This window comes from Chelmon rostratus, chromosome 1, assembly GCF_017976325.1.
Source record: "Chelmon rostratus isolate fCheRos1 chromosome 1, fCheRos1.pri, whole genome shotgun sequence".
NCBI classification, from domain to species: Eukaryota; Metazoa; Chordata; class Actinopteri; order Chaetodontiformes; family Chaetodontidae; genus Chelmon; species Chelmon rostratus.
The window spans coordinates 13,688,216-13,707,431 of NC_055658.1; the positions used below are offsets into that span (position 1 = coordinate 13,688,216).

At 39.3% G+C, this 19,216-nt stretch overlaps 1 protein-coding gene across 1 annotated transcript; it reads right to left on the minus strand.

The window, feature by feature from the left end:
• spi1b (Spi-1 proto-oncogene b) lies at positions 1-8,674 on the minus strand. The gene is made up of 5 exons (XM_041938055.1): positions 7,272-8,674; positions 6,696-6,786; positions 5,489-5,685; positions 3,076-3,226; positions 1-2,014 (listed from the first exon to the last, which is right to left on the minus strand). The coding sequence occupies exons 1-5, from the start codon at positions 7,311-7,313 to the stop codon at positions 1,701-1,703; spliced, it is 795 nt and encodes a 264-aa protein (XP_041793989.1). The 5' UTR covers positions 7,314-8,674; the 3' UTR covers positions 1-1,700.
• Positions 8,675-19,216: the final 10,542 nt, after the last annotated feature.

Sequence of the window (19,216 nt, forward strand, 5' to 3'; positions counted from 1 at the left end):
AACATTTGAAAACAATTTATTTTTTACAAGCAATTCTTAATCGTAACATACAGAGTTTCATGTACAAAACATTTCTTGTCATGTAAATAATCATGATAATGGTCATATCTCATTAACAAATTCTTTGTGTCTCCTTTCGGTTTAAATATTTCATGGTAATGTTGATATATACACACAGTATAGTAGTATTACCCACAGTTAAAAGAGAACTAAAGCATGTCCAGAGAGAGAGAGAGGCAGTGGGATGAAGGTCGGGGGCCAAATGTGACATTACAAACCATAAACTCTCCATGGACAAATAGTGGTTAAATGTCGTGAAACAAGAACTTTAACATTGAAAATGCGTAAACATACATTTCCAGACACAATATGCACTGATATGTGTGTGCAGCCACGTTTAAAAATGCGTACTGGGCGTCTCAGTGACCCAGGGTCTGAGATGCCTGCCATGTAGCTGCAACATCCCCTTCTCTCTTTCCCCTTCCGCCCTGTGACCGTACACAGTAATATCAATTATAGTCATTAAAGGAATAGTTTGACATGTCGTGGTCTTTTACTGTCATACCAGGTGTTAGAGGGGAAGACTGATGCCACTCTTGTATCTATAAAGTGAAGAAGTTTGAATCAGAGTCACAGTATTGACAGGAAGTCACTGCTCCCTGACAAGAACTAGGCCAGAAAATAGCTCAGTGGAAACTGTTTGCGTACTGATTAAACAAAAGATAAAATATAATGTGCTTGTTAGTGAGCTTTTGATGCGCTGGAAGACTTTGACTACTGCTACGTTTGGAAAAAGCCAGGCTTGCTGTTTCCCCCTGCTTCCACTCTTAATGCTAAGCTAAGTTAACCCCCAGCTGGCCATAGCCTAATGTTTACTGGACCGAGTGGCATCAGTCTTCTCTTCCTGGCAAAGTCAGTATGTTTACTACTTCCCAAAAATCAAATAAAATCATAAAATGTATAATATACCCAGATCTGGAGATGTGAGCAAAGATTGCGAATACATATCCAGATTTGAAAGCCAGTGTCCTGATGTTTATGCTCTCTAATGTGATCTGATTACAGATTAGCACCTCGTATATATAATGTTCATTCATTTGTGTGGCCGGCTGCTTCCTGTGGCTTTTGAAATGTGCACTCGTTTGCCAATTTATTTATATTGCTGCACTACAAAGCAGCTCGCCGCCCCCGCCTGGTTGCTGGCAGGGTTTAGAGGGCGCGTTTACATCCCTCATGGTAAATCCGAGGCAGCTAAAAGGGACAAATTTCACAACAGGAGATTTGTTCTAATGCTTCCCATTCACAAATCTCTGTACACATTTGCAAATGGCAGGTTGCACATTTTCATAACTGCTCCTGCTACTTTGAAGCATTCTATTCTCCAGACATTCAGAAAGAAAAGCCTAACTGAGCTTTCTATGCTATTTCTTCTCTACTTTGGATGACACTAAGAGGTCTTCCAACATGTCGTGCTGTACAGAAAGAGTCTTCAGGGATGTGGAAGTCTCTTGTTTCGTACCTATATGCTGCATTAGCTAGTATCGCCATAAGACTGATCCCACTGTACAGCAGAAATGGGACTATTCACATGGGACTATTTACCAGTTTAGCAAGTTGATTAAGCATCTAACACCAGAAACTACACCTCCACTATCAACACCTGTCATGAGTAAATCTTGACATTTCAGTATCCCTCCTACCTACATATATGGTTTTCTCTCCAGATGACTCTTCCCCAGCACCTCATCGCTGAACTGGTACGTCAGCTTCTTCTTTATCTTTTTCACCTCTCCAGTTTTGCCATAGTTGCGTAACGCACGTGCCATCTTCTGATAGGTCATTTTTTTGCGGTTTCCCTTCTGGACTCCCCAGCGATGTGCGAGAGCCTCCTTGTGTTTGGAAGAAAACTGGAATGTTCCTTTGTCTCTGTCAATCCACCAGATACTGTCCTTCATTTCACCGTTTCGTAAAAGGTCCAACAGGAACTGATACAAGCGGATCTTCTTTTTATTGCCTTTGGGAACATCAGAGAGTTGCAGCATTATTGGTTTTAAACTGATCTGCACCTTGTAATACCATCACATTCAAACCAGCTTAAAGCCCCATTTGCTGGTACTGGGATAATGATGCTATAAATGGGTCGGGTTAAAGCATTTTTTGCTAGTTTTAACCACATCACCTCTCTACATGACAGACATGAGGCAAATTAGTAACCAAAAAAGCAGGAAGTAACTTTACAGGACAGCAAAAAAAAAAAAAAAACCTCTACAGTTCTTAGAAATACTTGACAATTCGTGGAACAATTCATGAGTCATCTTTTTAGTGTTTTCTCCATTGTCACAGTGCAAAGCGATAAACTGCGAAAGAGGTTAAGATGTGACGTCTGTGGCGTCCATGTTTTTCACATCGCTTTACAAATGGCAGTCTGTCCCAGTACGGCAGAATTGTTCAATACACAAAATCTTCTCATCATTATCATGATTGTTTCAGATGGACACATGGAATCATTTCCAGAGTTACAGGATTCCTTGTACACCTGCTGGATTATTTCCACAATCCAAATACCCGGCCTTGTAGAAGGAGGACATTCTAGTTTGTAACAGACAACCGCTTTGTCTTTTTGTTGCACTTCCGTCGAAGATGCATGACTAGCAGTGTAGTTGTGCAACTAACTCATCCTAAAAGCGTATCTTAAATTGTCAGCAGAACACAAAGCTGACATGACTCAATGTCAAGCCTCCAGTGCCCCGTAGTGAGGAAGACAACACTGGCACGTTATCCAGAAAGGGGCATTTAGAGCAGCTCTCATTGTCCCCCGATGAGTGGAAACCACTTATGGCAACTTACTGTACCACTTAACAGACAATTCACTGCTAAAGCAACGGCACACATCTTGAGATCCAAGAGTCTAAAGCTTTTCCAGTGACCTAGCACTTCTAGATATACCATGACCTGGATGACTGAGAGTCTTCACATGGCCGGCACAGTTGGTGTGTCTTAAAGTATCCGTGTTAACTGCTCAGTATAGCGAAGTGCTGCTCACGCAGCCCAGTATGAAATGGCCCAGTTCCTTACCCAGATCTCCCGGTGTGACATAAGTCATTCGATCTCTCTGACACTCCTCATCAGACACCTCCAGCGGGGGACTTCGTCCTCCACGGTCCTCGTCATCAGAGCTGCGCTGGGACATGTGTGTTGGATACGCAGGCCGAGGGAAGAAGGGTACCTACAGCACCGGAGTCAAAGTTCATTAGTCTGCAGTCAGAACATTTGCAGCAATTTAACTCGATCACATGAGAATTTCCTTCATGTTGCTTCAAGGTGTTAGCCTTGATTCCATCCTGTATGAGAATGTTACATATGTAATCTGAATTTGTTGGTTAGGTCAGTGTGTCTATGTTTGGTTACACAGTTACATTAAATTAAATAAGATAAAGCATAATATTATGGAATCCATCAGAACATGTTTGGAAATTTGGTTTTATTTTGGGAAAACAAAGCTAAACTGTTTGGCTTTAACAGGTGCACTCGTCATGATGGATGTCTGGTGCAGTTCTTGCTCTTAAAGGTTCACTTGAGCTTCAGAGACAATGCTATTCAGTGGTGGAAGGTAACTAAGTACAAGTACTGTACTCAAGTACAATTTTGTGGTACTTGTACTTGAGTAATTTAATTTAAAGCTACTTTATATTTCTCTTTCATCACATTTCAGAGGAAAATGTCGTACCTTATACTCCAGGACATTTATTTATCAGCTCTATTTGCTATTTCTCAGTCTAATATTTGACATATAACAAACATGATCAGTTAATAAACACATAAAATGCTCAGCTGTTTATGAAATAGTTAAAATTAGCTCCACCGTGACCAACTGCAGCATTTAAACAACACTTACACGTTAATGCGTCATCAAAAAGGTCCAATCGTATAGAAATATGACACCCACACCCACACACCCACACACCCACACCCACACCCCCACACACACACACACACTTTTCGGTCTGTATATTTCAAGTGTATTTCATTGTTAATACTTGTGCTTGAGTAAAGTTTTGAACTGCAAACTTGAAACTTACTTGTAATGTAGTATTTTCGCGGTGTGGTATTGATACTTAATACTACCACTGAATACTACTTGAATACTACTTCCACCACTGATGATATTTATCTCTCATTCTTTTTCTTACATTTTAAAACAAATATGTTTTTTCACTTTCAAACAGCCATGTGTGACACGTGAAGTATTTTAGAGTATTTCAAACTGCAGTTTCAGAGAGGTTGATGTATTAAACTGTTCGTGGAATCAGACACATGCTACACACTGGATTCTTCTCACTGTAAGTGAAAGAGTGAGGCCCATACTCTCTCTGCATGAGCTGCGATGTGTGGACGCTGCTGTTGCTGTATGCGTGGGTGGGCAACACTACATCCTTTACAACAAACAGCTAACGTTGGAAACCTTCTCGTCAATGCCATGTGTGACACATACAAACATATTCTCCCATCAACAGGGACAATTCACTCGCTCAAGTGAAGCAATCATGTGACCTAGAAGCACAAACAGTACAAACAGCTGCTGAATTGAAACATTTCACAGTGTTAAAGTTAGTTGGTTTAAGTTCTACCATTGGGAACACTGGGAACAAATGAAGTTTTATACTTTATGTTTGATGTTTGATTACCTCACACATACTGTGTCTGCTTAAAGTAAGTGGAAGTAAAGGGACTTGGTGAGACACACTGTATTTTAATGTGGTCCAAAACTAGAGATCTCTGTTCTAGTTCACTGGTTCATTGGAGGCGTGAAGCAAACCCTGAAGTGTTAGACCCTTCTGAGCCTCCGGACGCTATTCAAAGAAAATGGCACTTAAATTAAAGAAGAAAAAAGGATAAAATTAAAGTTTTTCTTATAGCTCAAAGATTCACTTCCTGATTTCTGCCACAGGACCATAAAAGGCCTCCAGCTCCCTCACTGTCCTCACTAATTTAGAGGCAAACAGTGAATGATGTTAAGGATGTCCGCAGTGAGCTAGAAGCAGTGAGCTAGCTCACGTCCGCAGTGAGCTAGTGAGCGAGCTAGTTTAGAGGCGTTATTGGACACCAGACCAATCAGTGAGTGTAGGTCGTAAAGCCACAACATGGCATTTTCCATCAACTAGTTCAACTGGAATTATATTTTTACTACATTAGCACCAAAAACACAGAGAGCTTTGTGGTATTAGTAGAATTAGTGGTATGCTCAGGAAAGCCTCACTTCAGTCATCACCACTGTCATCACTTCATGAGTGATCACAGTCATTACAAAGAAGTCTCTGACTAATAATGCAGTAAATAACACCACCCCCCGTAACTCCAAGGTTACACTGCTTTAATAAAAAAAAAAAAAAACAGTGTGTGTGTGTGTGTGTGTGTGTGTGTGTACTGTACGTCTGGTCATTTGTTGAAATGCATAAATATTCATTTTGTTGGCCACAGGAGGACTTACTGGCTGCTGTAACACGTGTGGATGTGCACCGAGGTTGGGATCGAGCATGTTTTCTGTGTCGTATCTAATGGCCTCATGACGTATGAGGCCTGGCGCGTGCAGGGCCTGTACGCTCTGCAGCTCCGTGAAGTTGGCCTCTTGGTGGTTTTCGTACTCTGCGGGGTGTACGTGAGGGTGAGGGTGGTAGTCCCAGTGATCTAAACAGAGCAGGTGAGAGACAGAACAATGGCCACAGCTTTTTTGTTGTGTCTTGTGATCACAAAACGAAATAAACTCTGGAACACATTTTTTATACGTTCTTTCGATTTCACACAACACATGTTTTAACAGTGGCTGACGACTCATGAACAAAAGCCTGCACGTATGAGAATTCACCTCTAACCACGGGACATGACAGCAAGCTGCTTACTCATAGTGCTGGAGTTTGCATAAACCCGGGTGAAATGAGGAGAATAATAGAGAATTCAGCATGAAGCTCTTTCCTGTTTGTTGCCACACTAGTGGCGTCACCACAGCCGTTGACTTTAAATTTGCGCATAGGAGTGACTTCACATGCAGACTGTGCTCAAATTAATGGATCAAGCTGGGTAATTGAGTCACACGCTCACTGTTTTCATCCATGTGCTGCCTTATTTTTTATTTTTCAAGGATATTAGATACAGGCGTGAGATATTTAGATGTTAGACATTAGATATTTTTATCATGACAACTACTGAAGCTTTCTCAGGGAGCTATAAGGTCAAGTACTTTTTCCCCCCTATTTAGATTGTTTTGGTGCAATATTCAAAACAGTTGACAAGACAAGAGAAAGTAAAGCACCTCTCATGTCTCAACAAAGCCCCATGGGGCGAAAGTTGTTCTATGTCTGTAGCCGTAGCAGCCGAAAAGAAATGGCATCTGTTTCCTGTGTTCCATACACCCTGCACTCCAGCTGCACACACTGCAGGTTTTTTATGTACAATACAGCAGTGTGTCACCGCATCAGGTCAAGATGATTAATTTGGAGAATAAGATGACTGTAAGACCAAAAGGGCGGTATTTGTATTTACTTAAGACTGAGGGGGAAACAAGATTCACGTGAATGGATTTAGTTCATGTCATTAGCTTTTTTCTAAAATGCATTCAAAATTGTTTTTAATTCAAATTTAAAAAAAAGTTTTAGATTCTGTTCACAGGAGACAAATGACGATGCTGAAGTAAAACTCACCTGCCGGGATGTCTGCATCTAGGACATACGGATTATAATATTCTGCAATTTGATGTCTGTACATCTCAGGATCGTACATTTCTTCTGAGTGCTGCAAGAGGAAATAAAAACAGTTTCAGCCACAAAATATCATGAGAGCTAAATCTCTTGCTGTAGGGAGTATAAGGCAGGCAACATGAATTATATCACAATGCATATAATCTAATGTTCAATCATTGTCTCTAATTATATTCGAGTTTATAAATCAGGTGAGGAGTTTGTGATATTTGTGTTATAAAAATGACTTTTTTTTTCTTGCCACTGCTGTTCTGAAACTCTCAAGAACTCTTGAGTTTCATTTTCATGTCTCCCGTACTATAAAAGACTCTTACAGTTTGTGTCCTGCATTCAAATTGAAGTTGAAGTCACATTAAGTCCTCTAATTTGAAATAATACCGTCGTCCACCCTCCTGACTGTTAGCTGTGTTTCTGTTTGATGCTGCATTAGAAACAAACTGCTCGAGGAGCATTTTTCAAGCCTCAGATGCGACAGAGTCCCCTGAGAGACGAAATGATTATAAAATAAAAGATACTTACAGGCGGGATGAGGTAGCTCTCCATTCTGTATGGATGCAACATGGAGACCTCTTCTCCAACGGAGCGGCTCTCAGACGCTTTGCTGGCAAAACTCCTCACAGCCTTTCAAAACTTTTGCGGCACCATTGCACAATGTTTCAAAATTTCCTCTCAACCAAAACCAAAAAAATGTCTCTTTCTCTTATTCTATAGCATACACTTATGAACTCCGCTACTCCTGGAGGCCTCCAGCTGTGTCAGATAAAATGGAATAAAGAAGGCCCGCCGTTTGACTGCAAAATGAAAAAGGAACTTTTGACTTCTGTAAAATGTCTGCGGGTGGGAGCAATAGAGTGTGTCTGCTACAGGTTCCTGGCCATTGATGATTTGTCAGAGGAGACCATGAAGCTCCACATTTTGTCAGGGTCTGTGCACTGTCCCCTCCTCTCAGCAGCCAATCATCATGCAGGAGTAGCCTCACATACTCAAATACTGTGATAAACACAGGGCACAATAAACTGCTGAATATTTCACATTTTAAGTTTGGTTGATTTTATTCATTTACTGTGACTTTAAGATGTTTTTTTTAATTTCAATTGTGATTCGCTTTGGGCTCAACAGCAGTAGAGTGATCAAGTGGAAAATGTGGTTGTTGACATTAAGGCAATCATGAGCAGCATTATGAGCATTTAATAAACAGTTTATTACACACTTTAATGAAATGGTGGTCAGTCATGAGGAAATTTACAAGTTGTAACTATTAATGTAATTTTGCAGAGCTGGTTTACCGGATAATGACTGACAATATAGCATGTATATATGTCTTCATTACAGGAAATTAGAATCGTTCATACATTCTGTATATTATAAAACCACATAGACATGTACAACTTCATTACAGTGTCTTTTAAACCTTATAAATGCTAAATTAGGCTGTTTCAATTAAAGTGCTACCAAATTACTATTCTTATAATAACAAACTGGCTGTGTTCATTAAATGTATAATATGCTGTGCTTCATAACCAGTCATCAGAAAAGCAAAATCAATTTAGCTTTAATCATAAACTCTATTGACCATGCATGTTTCAGCATACAAAGACTTTACAGTAACTGTCAACGTACTTTCATAGTGTCAATAAAAAGCACGATAAAGCATGACGATGACTTTTTAAAAACCTCCTTTTCATTTGAAAGATGTATTAGTGCACAGCAAAGGCAGGGTGCAGTGAGATGATGGCTGCTTATTTTTAGTTGTCAGTATGTTGTTTGTGAAGTGTGCCACATTGTAAACAACCGTGCGTCTGGTTCTGCAGATCTGAAACTGACGGACTGAAAGTCTACAATGTGACAATATGACTAAAACGTGTTGGTTGATGAGGTAAACAGAAGTTTGTCGAGGGAAAATGTGAACACGCAAACATGACCCCCCAAACCCCCCAACACACACACACACACACACATACCAAGTCGCTTATTCCAAGTCTTCACCTTAAAAACTGTGAGTTATACATTGCCACACACACACACAAACACACACACACACACAGCTGGAAGATAAGATGAAGGTACAGTATCTGTGTATTTGTGACCACACTGGGGAAAAATGGAGATTATCACAGAGGGGGTCCATCTGCTGCGAAATAACTGTAAAAGTCTGTTTGTTTGCTTCACTAATGTTTTGTTATACAGTACACTGTGGTTCATTATTCTGTCTAGTGTGTGGCATCACAGGGCAAAATAAAAGTTGACCATGCTAGATATGTGGCTGCCACTTTCTGAACACAAAGCAACTGTAACAACTGAAGGTACTGCACATTTCCCAGATGCCAAGATAACGGCTGAATGGTACAGTAGCAGCGTAGCTCAAATCTGAGTGTATATTGTTAGCGCTGCCTGTTTCAGAGGAAGACTGCAGCCTTGTGATAAGGCAATGCGCTGAAAATATGACTTTGTGTAGATATCAAAATACTGAGGTTATGTCTCTAACCACAAGCAGTATGTTTGCTTGTATGGGAGCTGAGATCTCAGCTGCACATCAAAAACAACTGATAGCCAGGCACATTAATCCCGTAGGTAGGCTCCTGATGAAGCAGCAGCAGCTAGTGATTCTCACCGGAGATGTTTATAGGAATAAAATAGCTGTGCTGTGTGCAGATTAAGCAACGTGTATCTTCTAATGCACATTCTGTGTCGCATGCTTTGACTAAACTGTCAAATAGGATGACGATCTGTCTGTTGTCACTTCAGGGTGTTTTCATTGTTAACTGATGGAGTATCGTGGTCGTGAGTCTGCTTGGGGAGCAGTTAAAACCACGCAGACTGTGGCCAGCCACGACCGGCCCCATCTTAATCACAGCTGGCTGAGCAAAACTGATGACATATACAGTAGCATTTTCCAAAGGTATTAATACACAGAGTGAGCTGCAGCAAGCCAGGCACTATTTCCATCACAACTATTTTGAGCAAAGCCAAAAGATAATGTGTTTTTCTTACTTTGGGGTGACTTTTTGTTCATTTTGAGCCATGAAATAAACGAAAAGCACCTGTTTAAGATGCACTCTATGTCTCTGCTGATGTTTCACTGAGTAGAATTCAACTCAAAGTCAAAGGTGATTTAAAAACAAAGTGTTGACACTATGTCATGCATAAAAAAAGTGATGTAGAGTATTTGCAAGTATTAACAAAGTGATGCTAACATCAAATGATTATCAGTTGGTAATAAAAGGCATCATTTTCAGAGGGTATTTAAGTAAAAGTAGCAATAACAGTGAAAACACTCTGTAGCAAGTAAAAGTCCTGAATTCAAAAGCATTACTATCAAAATATACTTCAACTACCAAAGTAAAAAGTACTTCAGAATATTATGTATTATTTTATTGGATTATAATTACTGATGCATTAATGTTTTGATCAGTTTAATGTTGTAGCTGGTAAAGGTGGAGCTCATTTTAATTACGTCCTATACTGCTGAGTATCTTCATCTCCATTAATGCATCAGAATTTATTTGTTGATGATATTTTGTATTAATAATTTGTATCTGCAAAGTAACCAGTGACTGAAGCTGTAAAGTAAATGCAGAGATATTAAATGGAAATATTCAAGTTAAGTACAAATACTTCCAAACTGTACTGAAGAGCAGTACATGAGAAAATGTGCAGCTCGTCATTTTAAGTGGAAGCCTTCACTTTGAAGAAAGGCTTAATGAACACAGCCAACAGACGTGTCACAGAGTTATGACAGAGTTTGTGATACACTGAAGAATAAATATTCATCTCCTGCCTTTCGCTCAAATTCAAATTCAATTACTGCATATTCATCTGTGATAGAAACAAAAAATCCTGCACACCATCCATCACTTGTATAAAAGAGAAGGAGGAGTTGGCCAGTGGTTTAAAGGAAGTTGCTGTAAAGCTGCACACACCTAATCCATATTCTAATCAACATTTCATCATAATACAGTCCAGTGAACATTTTAATCTTCATAAATGTGGATCTTATGTTCTGTTAGCTCTGTTGGATTGCATTGAATTTCAGGTGTATCTAATAAAGTGGCCCTGGAGTCTAAAAGCACCACTGACAGATATTCAGACTTAAATATTTTCCTTCAACCATGGAACCATCCAGATTTATTACCCATATGTATTCACAGTACTAATGTAGTGAACTGCAGGACAACAGTCCTGCAGAGCATGTGACACTCACACAGTGTTGTTTTTTAGTTAATTCTGTGTCAGATATGTGTTGATTCACATCAGCGCTGTTGTTTATTCACCCTCAGCAGTTCACAGCCGACAGAGAGGAAGCAGTGATGGAACTTTAAGCACAAATACTCATTTACCACAACCCTGGGATACTGGTACTCTCTTTTACTCCGGAACTTCCTTTGATGCCTTTGCACATACTATACTTTTTCTCCACATTTGGGCTTCAGCTGCAGTTACAGATTTCTTCTTTACTAATGATGTTTCCACATCTGTGTGTGTCCTACTCATGTGATTTCTTGGTTGTTTCACAGGCAGAGTTTATGATGTGATGGCCCTGCCCATGAGGAGCGCGAGCACTTTGTAGCAGATGAACTAAATTGAAAATAAAATGAGTTTTTAAATCATGGGACAGGATCTGTTTTTACTCTTTAAATCAGTGTGATGTCTGGGTTTGATTGTTAAGTCTGCGCCGGTGCCTTTATATGTTTGTCCCTGACGTCATGGTTCTTCACACACAATTAAAAATACAAAACTAATGTCATTGTGAGATGTGCTTCATTTGAGAATGCAATAAATTTTTTTTGCAACTGCACAAAAAAATGATTCGGTTGAGAAAATACGTAAGAATATAAGAAAATACGTGACTTTACCTGGTGTGGGTCAGTCGAGGTATTGACTAAAGAGACGGTCAAAATAAAATGGATTGAAAATATAGATTTCATCACAGTTTCACCTGCTGAAGTGCAATTTAAAACTGTTAAATCAAGTGATATTGTGTTGTAATTGTTACCATATCAACTTGAGGACTTGAGTCTGGTTTTGTACACAGAGCTGGTATTAGTCTGTTTGTCTTCCTTGTGGCCTGACAGATCAAGTACTACAGTGCATGCAGACGCAAAAGTGACATACTATCAAATGAGGAACTGGGAACTTGTCTTTCAGATTCAGTTCCTTGAAGGCTGCTTAAATGAATTCATGTGATCAGGATAATCCAGAACTCTGTAGGAGTTGGTTGCCTTGCTGGTGCATTTCCCTCTGATTTGTGTGCTACATGATGAGTGCTTAGTGCTTAGCCTCTGTGCAACCCTCTCACCGAGGGTTTAGCAGTTCAGCCTGCACCTCCATTCCAGGTCCAGGCGCTGTAGCTAAAACTACATGTGTCAACTGTGACAAAGTTGACATTATTGTATCAGACATACTTGAAACTAAAGTAAACACAGGGCAGTAGGTAACACTTTTGTTTTTTTTTTACACCAAAATCATTTCCTCCAAAACCCACAAACCCGCTGCCTGTCTGTTTTTTTATTCTATTCAAACCCAGGCAGTGTTTATTTAAGCCTCTAACCCTTCTTTTTCACATTTGGCTGGCAGATTGCAACATCATAAAAAGGCCGTAAACACTCCGACAGATCACATGGCCTGCATTGTTTTTCCAAAGTGTTTCCATATGCCACGTGCATGTGATTTTACAGTGACTACATCACTGTTGTGGCTCTCAGTGACTCTGACGACCACTTTATTAGGTACACCTGTAAAACTGTATGCAATCCAACAGCTCAGCCATGAATTCTACCTTTACAATGATGATAATATTCAGTTTTGATTCAGACTGTCAGACAGGTTATGTCAAACTATATGTTTATTATCACAGTTTGCACTGGTGTTCAACAGGACTGCTTTACTTTATAGTGGCATGTGTTTCTAATGACACATTTCATCATAATACAGTCCAGTGAACATTATAATCTTCATAAATGTGGATCTTATGTTCTGTTAGCTCTGTTGGATTGCATTGAATTTCAGGTGTATCTAATAAAGTGGCCCTGGAGTCTATAAGCACCACTGACAGATATTCAGACTTAAATATTTTCCTTCAACCATGGAACCATCCAGATTTATTACCCATATGTATTCACAGTACTAATGTAGTGAACTGCAGGACAACAGTCCTGCAGAGCATGTGACACTCACACAGTGTTGTTTTTTAGTTAATTCTGTGTCAGATATGTGTTGATTCACATCAGCGCTGTTGTTTATTCACCCTCAGCAGTTCACAGCCGACAGAGACAGAGAGGAAGCAGTGATGGATGAACTTTAAGCACAAATACTCATTTACCACAACCCTGGGATACTGGTACTCTCTTTTACTCCGGAACTTCCTTTGATGCCTTTGCACATACTATACTTTTTCTCCACATTTGGGCTTCAGCTGCAGTTACAGATTTCTTTGCTAAGTAAGATTCTTACATGCAGCACATAAGATGTGATTATAAAAAATTATGCATTGTTATAAAGCAAACTACTCGGCAATGTAGAAAAAATACTTTATATTAGCTCTGCTTCAACTGACTACAAAAGGACAACACTACTTACACATCAAAGTGTCAGTAATCAGCATTTTTCTGCATTGGGCAGTCTTGATAATCTAACATATTGTGGATAATACTCATATTTACTTAAACTGACCCTGTGTAAGTTTTGCTGAACAACGTACTGCAACACTAGCACAAGTAGAGAAGAAGACGCAAAACAAGATATAACTTGTGAGCTTTGGAGGGTCTGGTATGCAGATTTTGTCAAATTTGCAGCAGCCTAGCTGTTCCAGCCTTTGTGTTAAACTAAGCTAACCAACAGTAAATAATAACAAACTAATAGAAATTAAAATAAAACAGACAAAAAAACCCAAAACCAAAACAAAACTATGGCTTGAACTATGAAAGGGTTAATGCATTGGATTGCCTTAGCCTTGAACAGGTGTTGGTGCTATTGTTTTCACCGGCACTAACTCTATAAAAGCAACAAGCTGTAGCACGTAGCATAAAGTTGTGAAAGTTGTTATATTTTTTTGATATACTTGTGATCTGCAGTAGCAGCTTCATGCTGTGGTCCCGTCGTGGGGTGTAACTCAGCACTTCACAGTTTTTCTGTCTGAGATCACGAGATGCATATCTGCGATGGGTACAGCTCACACAAGTACACAAGTGGTTACATTGGCACCTCTTAATACTCAGCCATGCAGTTCGGCGCCTCGGGGCTGTTGTATTGGGGTGTAAATGTTCCCATTACTATCTTTGTATGCACTTATTTTAGGAGGCCATGAACAATCTGAAGGAAGCACGGTCTGCTAGTTATCAAATGGTACTGTTGCTGATACTGCTGCAGCTTACTTAACACTTCAGATCAGAGGGATTATGTAAGGACATACGTCTGTTATTTATTGGCATCTGACCCATGAACTTTTAGCAAGCTACGCTAAAGATGTAGTCATTTCCCAACAGAACTAGACACATTTAGTGTGCTATTATACTTTTTTTTTTGTTTTTTTTATGCTGACATTCAGAGATTTCTGACTCTCCCTTTACTCAGTCTCAGAAGATTCACAGCACAGGGTCACAAGATTGTGCCCACACAGCCTTGCAGAGGGGGAATGACACGCATGACCACTGACAGTGGAAAAAAACAGGATACAGGGTACGTCGCAACAGGAAGTATTGCGCTCCTCCTCTGCAGAACATCAGTTTGACCAGAATGACTGCAGCTTGATGTCCACACTCTGTAACTCCTGTGGCAGTATGTAAATTTCGTAATCGTCTTCGCTCACCATTTCTTCTCAGATAGTTGAGTAATTCAGTTGAAACAAAAAAAGTTTTTGCCCTCAAAAAAGAAAGAAAGAAAGAAAGAAAGAGAAAAAAGTCTCGCAGGCAGGCTGTACTGTTCTTTATATTACATAACTTACTTCGGTTAATTGTGTATCACAAAAAACAATAAATCATCCAAGACAGCATAATCATTCATTGGCTTTTATGAAAATAAATACATTAATAACTACTCTTAAATAACTGAAAGAAGCTGAATACAACACTTCTTGATTTGTGTGTTTTAAGTTAATGCAAGATGGTACAGCCTTCCACATGAAAAAATGTAATTGACGATAATATAAGATCACATTAGATGACAGGATCTGTTTATATTTGTGTTTGACTAAATCAGGCTGTCAGAAAGAAGATTAAATAGTTGAAATCTTGTATTAATTCAAACATTCAAACATAAGCAAACAAGCGAAAAATACAGTTCTGAAGTTATAAGTAAATACCCAGGTAAAATGTTGTTTAAACACATTTATCAGGTCAGAAACTCAACATTGTAGACCTACAATACACAAAGTTCTACTAAAACACCATCATATCGGCGCGCTCTTGTAAGGAAAAGTCAGGATACGCCCACAGTCTCCCACAGACGTCTTACCGTCGGCCTCTGCACAACATCCATCAGTGAGCTGAAAAGGTGTCCACAGGGGAGTTGTTGAACTACTGGAAGCAAATTGCCAAAGGTGGTTGAAAAATGCAGGCTTTCTATATATCTCTGAATTAGCAGGGGAACTAAAAACTTCCTTAATTCTGCCAATTTAGGTTGGTACCATAAGGCTTCTTCTTCTTCTCCTTCTTCTTCTTCTCCTTCTTCTTCTTCTCCTTCTTCTTTTTCTTCCTTATTAAAACAAGAAGGTGACAAACTCTTCCTACCAAACAAGTTTTGTGTGCGTATCTCGTATGAACTCCTGATGCCGATGAGCTCACTCGGCCACATCTTGACATAAAGCCTGCGGCCTCTCTTACACTTACTGAACCTGTTTTCATTTTCAGATTCACTGTATATTAGTTACCAACACATAACGACACAATTAAAGCGAGCTCTTTGTGCACAGCACTGCGTATTCGCTAGGAATCTATTTTTAATCTGTTTCTTTTGTTTCCAAGTTTTCTGTAAGGATAATAGATTTGTATATATCCAAATATACTGACAGTTCACTGTGACCCAGGTTGCATGTAAACATAGAAGAGATTTTAGAGAAGTTTGGCAGCACTTTGACTTCAATCAGCTACAAAGAACTAGATGCTTCCGCTTAATCTCACTCGTTTCAATAGAAGGCACAGACAGCTTGCTGTAATTTAACAGCTACGTTTCAAAAAGCTGAGGGTTTGAATATAAAACAATATTTCAGCACGTATTTGCAGCACAAGTTTCATGAAACAGGTGCACGCATTTGGGTGTGATTTATTTATTTATTTTTCATTTGTGAGCGTGTGACATGCAAAGCTGGAATAACTAATTGATTCATTTTTATTCATCCTCACTGAATGAATGAGAGGAGCTCATTTGAAAAACAAAGCAGCTGCTGTTGATGTTGAAGAGGACCGAAAACCACCTCGCATCTGCACAAGGTTCAGAGCTGCAACCTGCAAATGCAGTTTTTAAGTTACTCACAAGTCACATGCTGCAAAGAGTTTTTAGAAGGCAACATAGCTTGCAATTATATGTATACCTTGCTTCAGTGCAAAGGTCGGCATAAATAGATGCATCTTGGCCAGATACCAATCAACACAGTAAAACTGCAGGACGGAAATAATGCAAATTTTACTTAAGTTGAAAAAAAAAAGGATTGCATGTGTTAGATGGCTTATTACTGACAGCCCTGCAGGGTTCACGGCAGTGTTAGCTACAAATTACCTGCAGACTGATAACATCTTCTCTTTGACATGGAATACAATTTTGCACTGCCCAGTTCTGAGTTTTTAGCAGTCTGACAGGCAATCCAGCAGACATCTACAGTGTTGAATCAGCCTCCAAACGTGGGGCCCAGCTTACAAATGCCTTCTGTTTCACACTTAATGCTTCTGAATCTGCAATAAACAAGAGTATATTACGCCGAAGATTTCAGTTCTGTGGGTGGACAGTGCACAGAGAAGGCCCATGTTTCCTGACTGAGGTTTCAGTGGCCATCATGTGTTTCACAATGACATGGAACGGTCGCTTGACATGCATGCAGGGGACATCCAGCTCTCTCACTTCTTATTCCTGATTCCTCATTTTCTCTGGACTCCACAAGATTTAAAGTCAGACCAGGCTGTGGGTATTATTAGACAAGGGTGAATCACAAGGCACACACACACGCGCGCACACACAACCATTCACAGTGAAAAGGGACTTTTTTCTATCCTTTTTACATAACACATTAGAACAGCTCTGCAGTAGTAGGCCTATTCTGTTGTCTCAGTTTGTTTAATGTAATCTGAGTTGAACTTTTTTATCGAATATCTTCATTCCCAAACTACACACAAACAAACACGCACATTCACCCATATAAGGCTTCAAGCCCCTATCCCACCAAACAACCGAGTTCCTCTTTCTTTGTGTATTGCTCAAGTCAGACAAGGATGACTCAGTGCAGATATTAATCATGTTTTTTTGTTATCTTCACATCTCACTGTGCTATGTCCGCCTGTCAGTTAGCCAGTCTATTTCTGAAAATATGAGAACTTTGAGAAGGTTAGAAATCTTAAATGTTAAAAACAAAGTCCCTAAAGACCACATCGTCCATTTGGCTCCGAATAATACATCTCTGACATGAGTTAAGACTGCTAATCATCACACGTTTCACACGTTTGTACATTTAACCTGTTTTATGTTTATTGATCACTATGGTGACGGTAAACCTGAAAATGCTGACCAATGTCATTCATTTTCCAGCTCATTCAAACTCACTTTAAACATCTCAGACTGTGGGAAAGTAAATGAAAAGGTAAGTGAACAGGTTTCACTCTTTGAATGAAAAGGGGGGAAATACAGGAGGACATGGCACCCTCCCTCACCTCAGAAGGGACTGCTGAAATACTTTTAGTGTCTGCTTGTAGCTACAAGTGCTAAACAACTTTAAAAAGTAGTTCATTCTGAGTCAGAAGATAAAATGTACTTGCTGTTGTAATACAATGAGTTTTTTCTTCTTGGCTGTTGTGAATTCCTGTCACATGCACCACCTGCTGGTGGGGCACTTTATTAAGGGAACTCACTGTACAGTTTGACCTTGGGTGCTCCACCAGAGGTGAGGTGGGGCTACAGGGTGCCGGCCACCTGGGGCTTGTTGCACAAAACCAGGATAAGAGATTAAGCCGGGATATGTTGGTTATCCTGGATCAATTTATCCTTGATCTGGTTGCACAAAAGCGGGATAGGGGGAAGTGGGATATGTTTTGACATAATTTACCATGGAGATATATTCTGTGGAGCTAGCCTGCTCCAGACCAGGCTAAGTTCCAGGATCTATTTAATCTCATCCCTTATCTCAGTCAGCAGTTACCACAAATGGAAACCAATATTTATTCCACCTCCCACTGCACATTCTTATCACATTCAACGAGACCCACTGTCATTATTTAAACATTTGTGATCATTAATTGCAATCATATATTATATATGCAAATACTATGCTATGCATACTATGCAAATAATGTATAAAGCAAAGAATAACTTACTGCAAGGTAATGTTCAGAAATGGTTTTGTGAGAGAGGGATATTATAAATTAAGGGGTGAGTTAAATTTTAAGATTCTTAAAGTGCGCACTACATTGAAAAGTTTTGTGTTACGATCTGTGGAGTAAAACTATGGAACAAATTCTGTGTAGAGATAAAACAAGAATCTAGCATAATTTAGTTTTAAAAAAAGGTATAAAGAATTGATTCTTGTGAGATAGTCAGGACTAATAGGTATTTGGGTGTGTTTTGTTCAATACATAATGTAACTGTCAATGCCTGCATACTGTGCATGTTATTTATCAGAAATTGCTGAATATATGGATCATGTATAGGTTGAGGATGAATCATGATGTTTTAGTCATGAGTTTTTTGATAAAAATGTAATAGTACTTAAGGGGTAGGGTTTAATAAGTTTACACTTCTTCCTACTCCCTTTCGCTCATGTAATCTGAGATCAGCATGAATTGAAGAGGGTGACATTTTTTTTCTTCTTTATTTTTATCACTTTTTGTCTGTTTGCTTTGTTTTGTCATTACATGTTCAAAATAAAGGAATCAATCAATACAATAATACAGATCATACAGTAACATGATGACATGACGTTCCTTTATTGAATAGAGTAAATCAAAGCAAGTAATCCATCAGTTCCTTTCAAAAGTGAAGTCACACAGTGCTCTACGAGATAGAAAGCACAGAATCAAAGCATATTATTCATCACAAGAATAAATACACATTCTCAAAGGTCTGTATATAAAACACCCTGCATGTCTGCACACTGGAATAAATGCAGGACAAATCCATACTGAACAAATGAACAGACAAATGTCAGGCCTGTAGACACACAGTACACAGCACAATAGGCCAAATGAATAGAAAATAATACCTCTGCTATTGCAGGCCATATTCAACTTCAATGTACAGAATGCACTTTAACTGAAAAAATTTAAAACATA

Coding starts and splice junctions, on each gene's coding strand:
- spi1b (XM_041938055.1), bottom strand. CDS start 7,313: ATGTTGCATCCATACAGAATGGAGAGCTACCTCATCCCGCCT. Junction 6,787..7,271: donor AGAGCTACCTCATCCCGCCT/GTAAGTATCTTT, acceptor TTCCTCTTGCAG/CACTCAGAAGAAATGTACGA. Junction 5,686..6,695: donor AGATGCAGACATCCCGGCAG/GTGAGTTTTACT, acceptor TGCTCTGTTTAG/ATCACTGGGACTACCACCCT.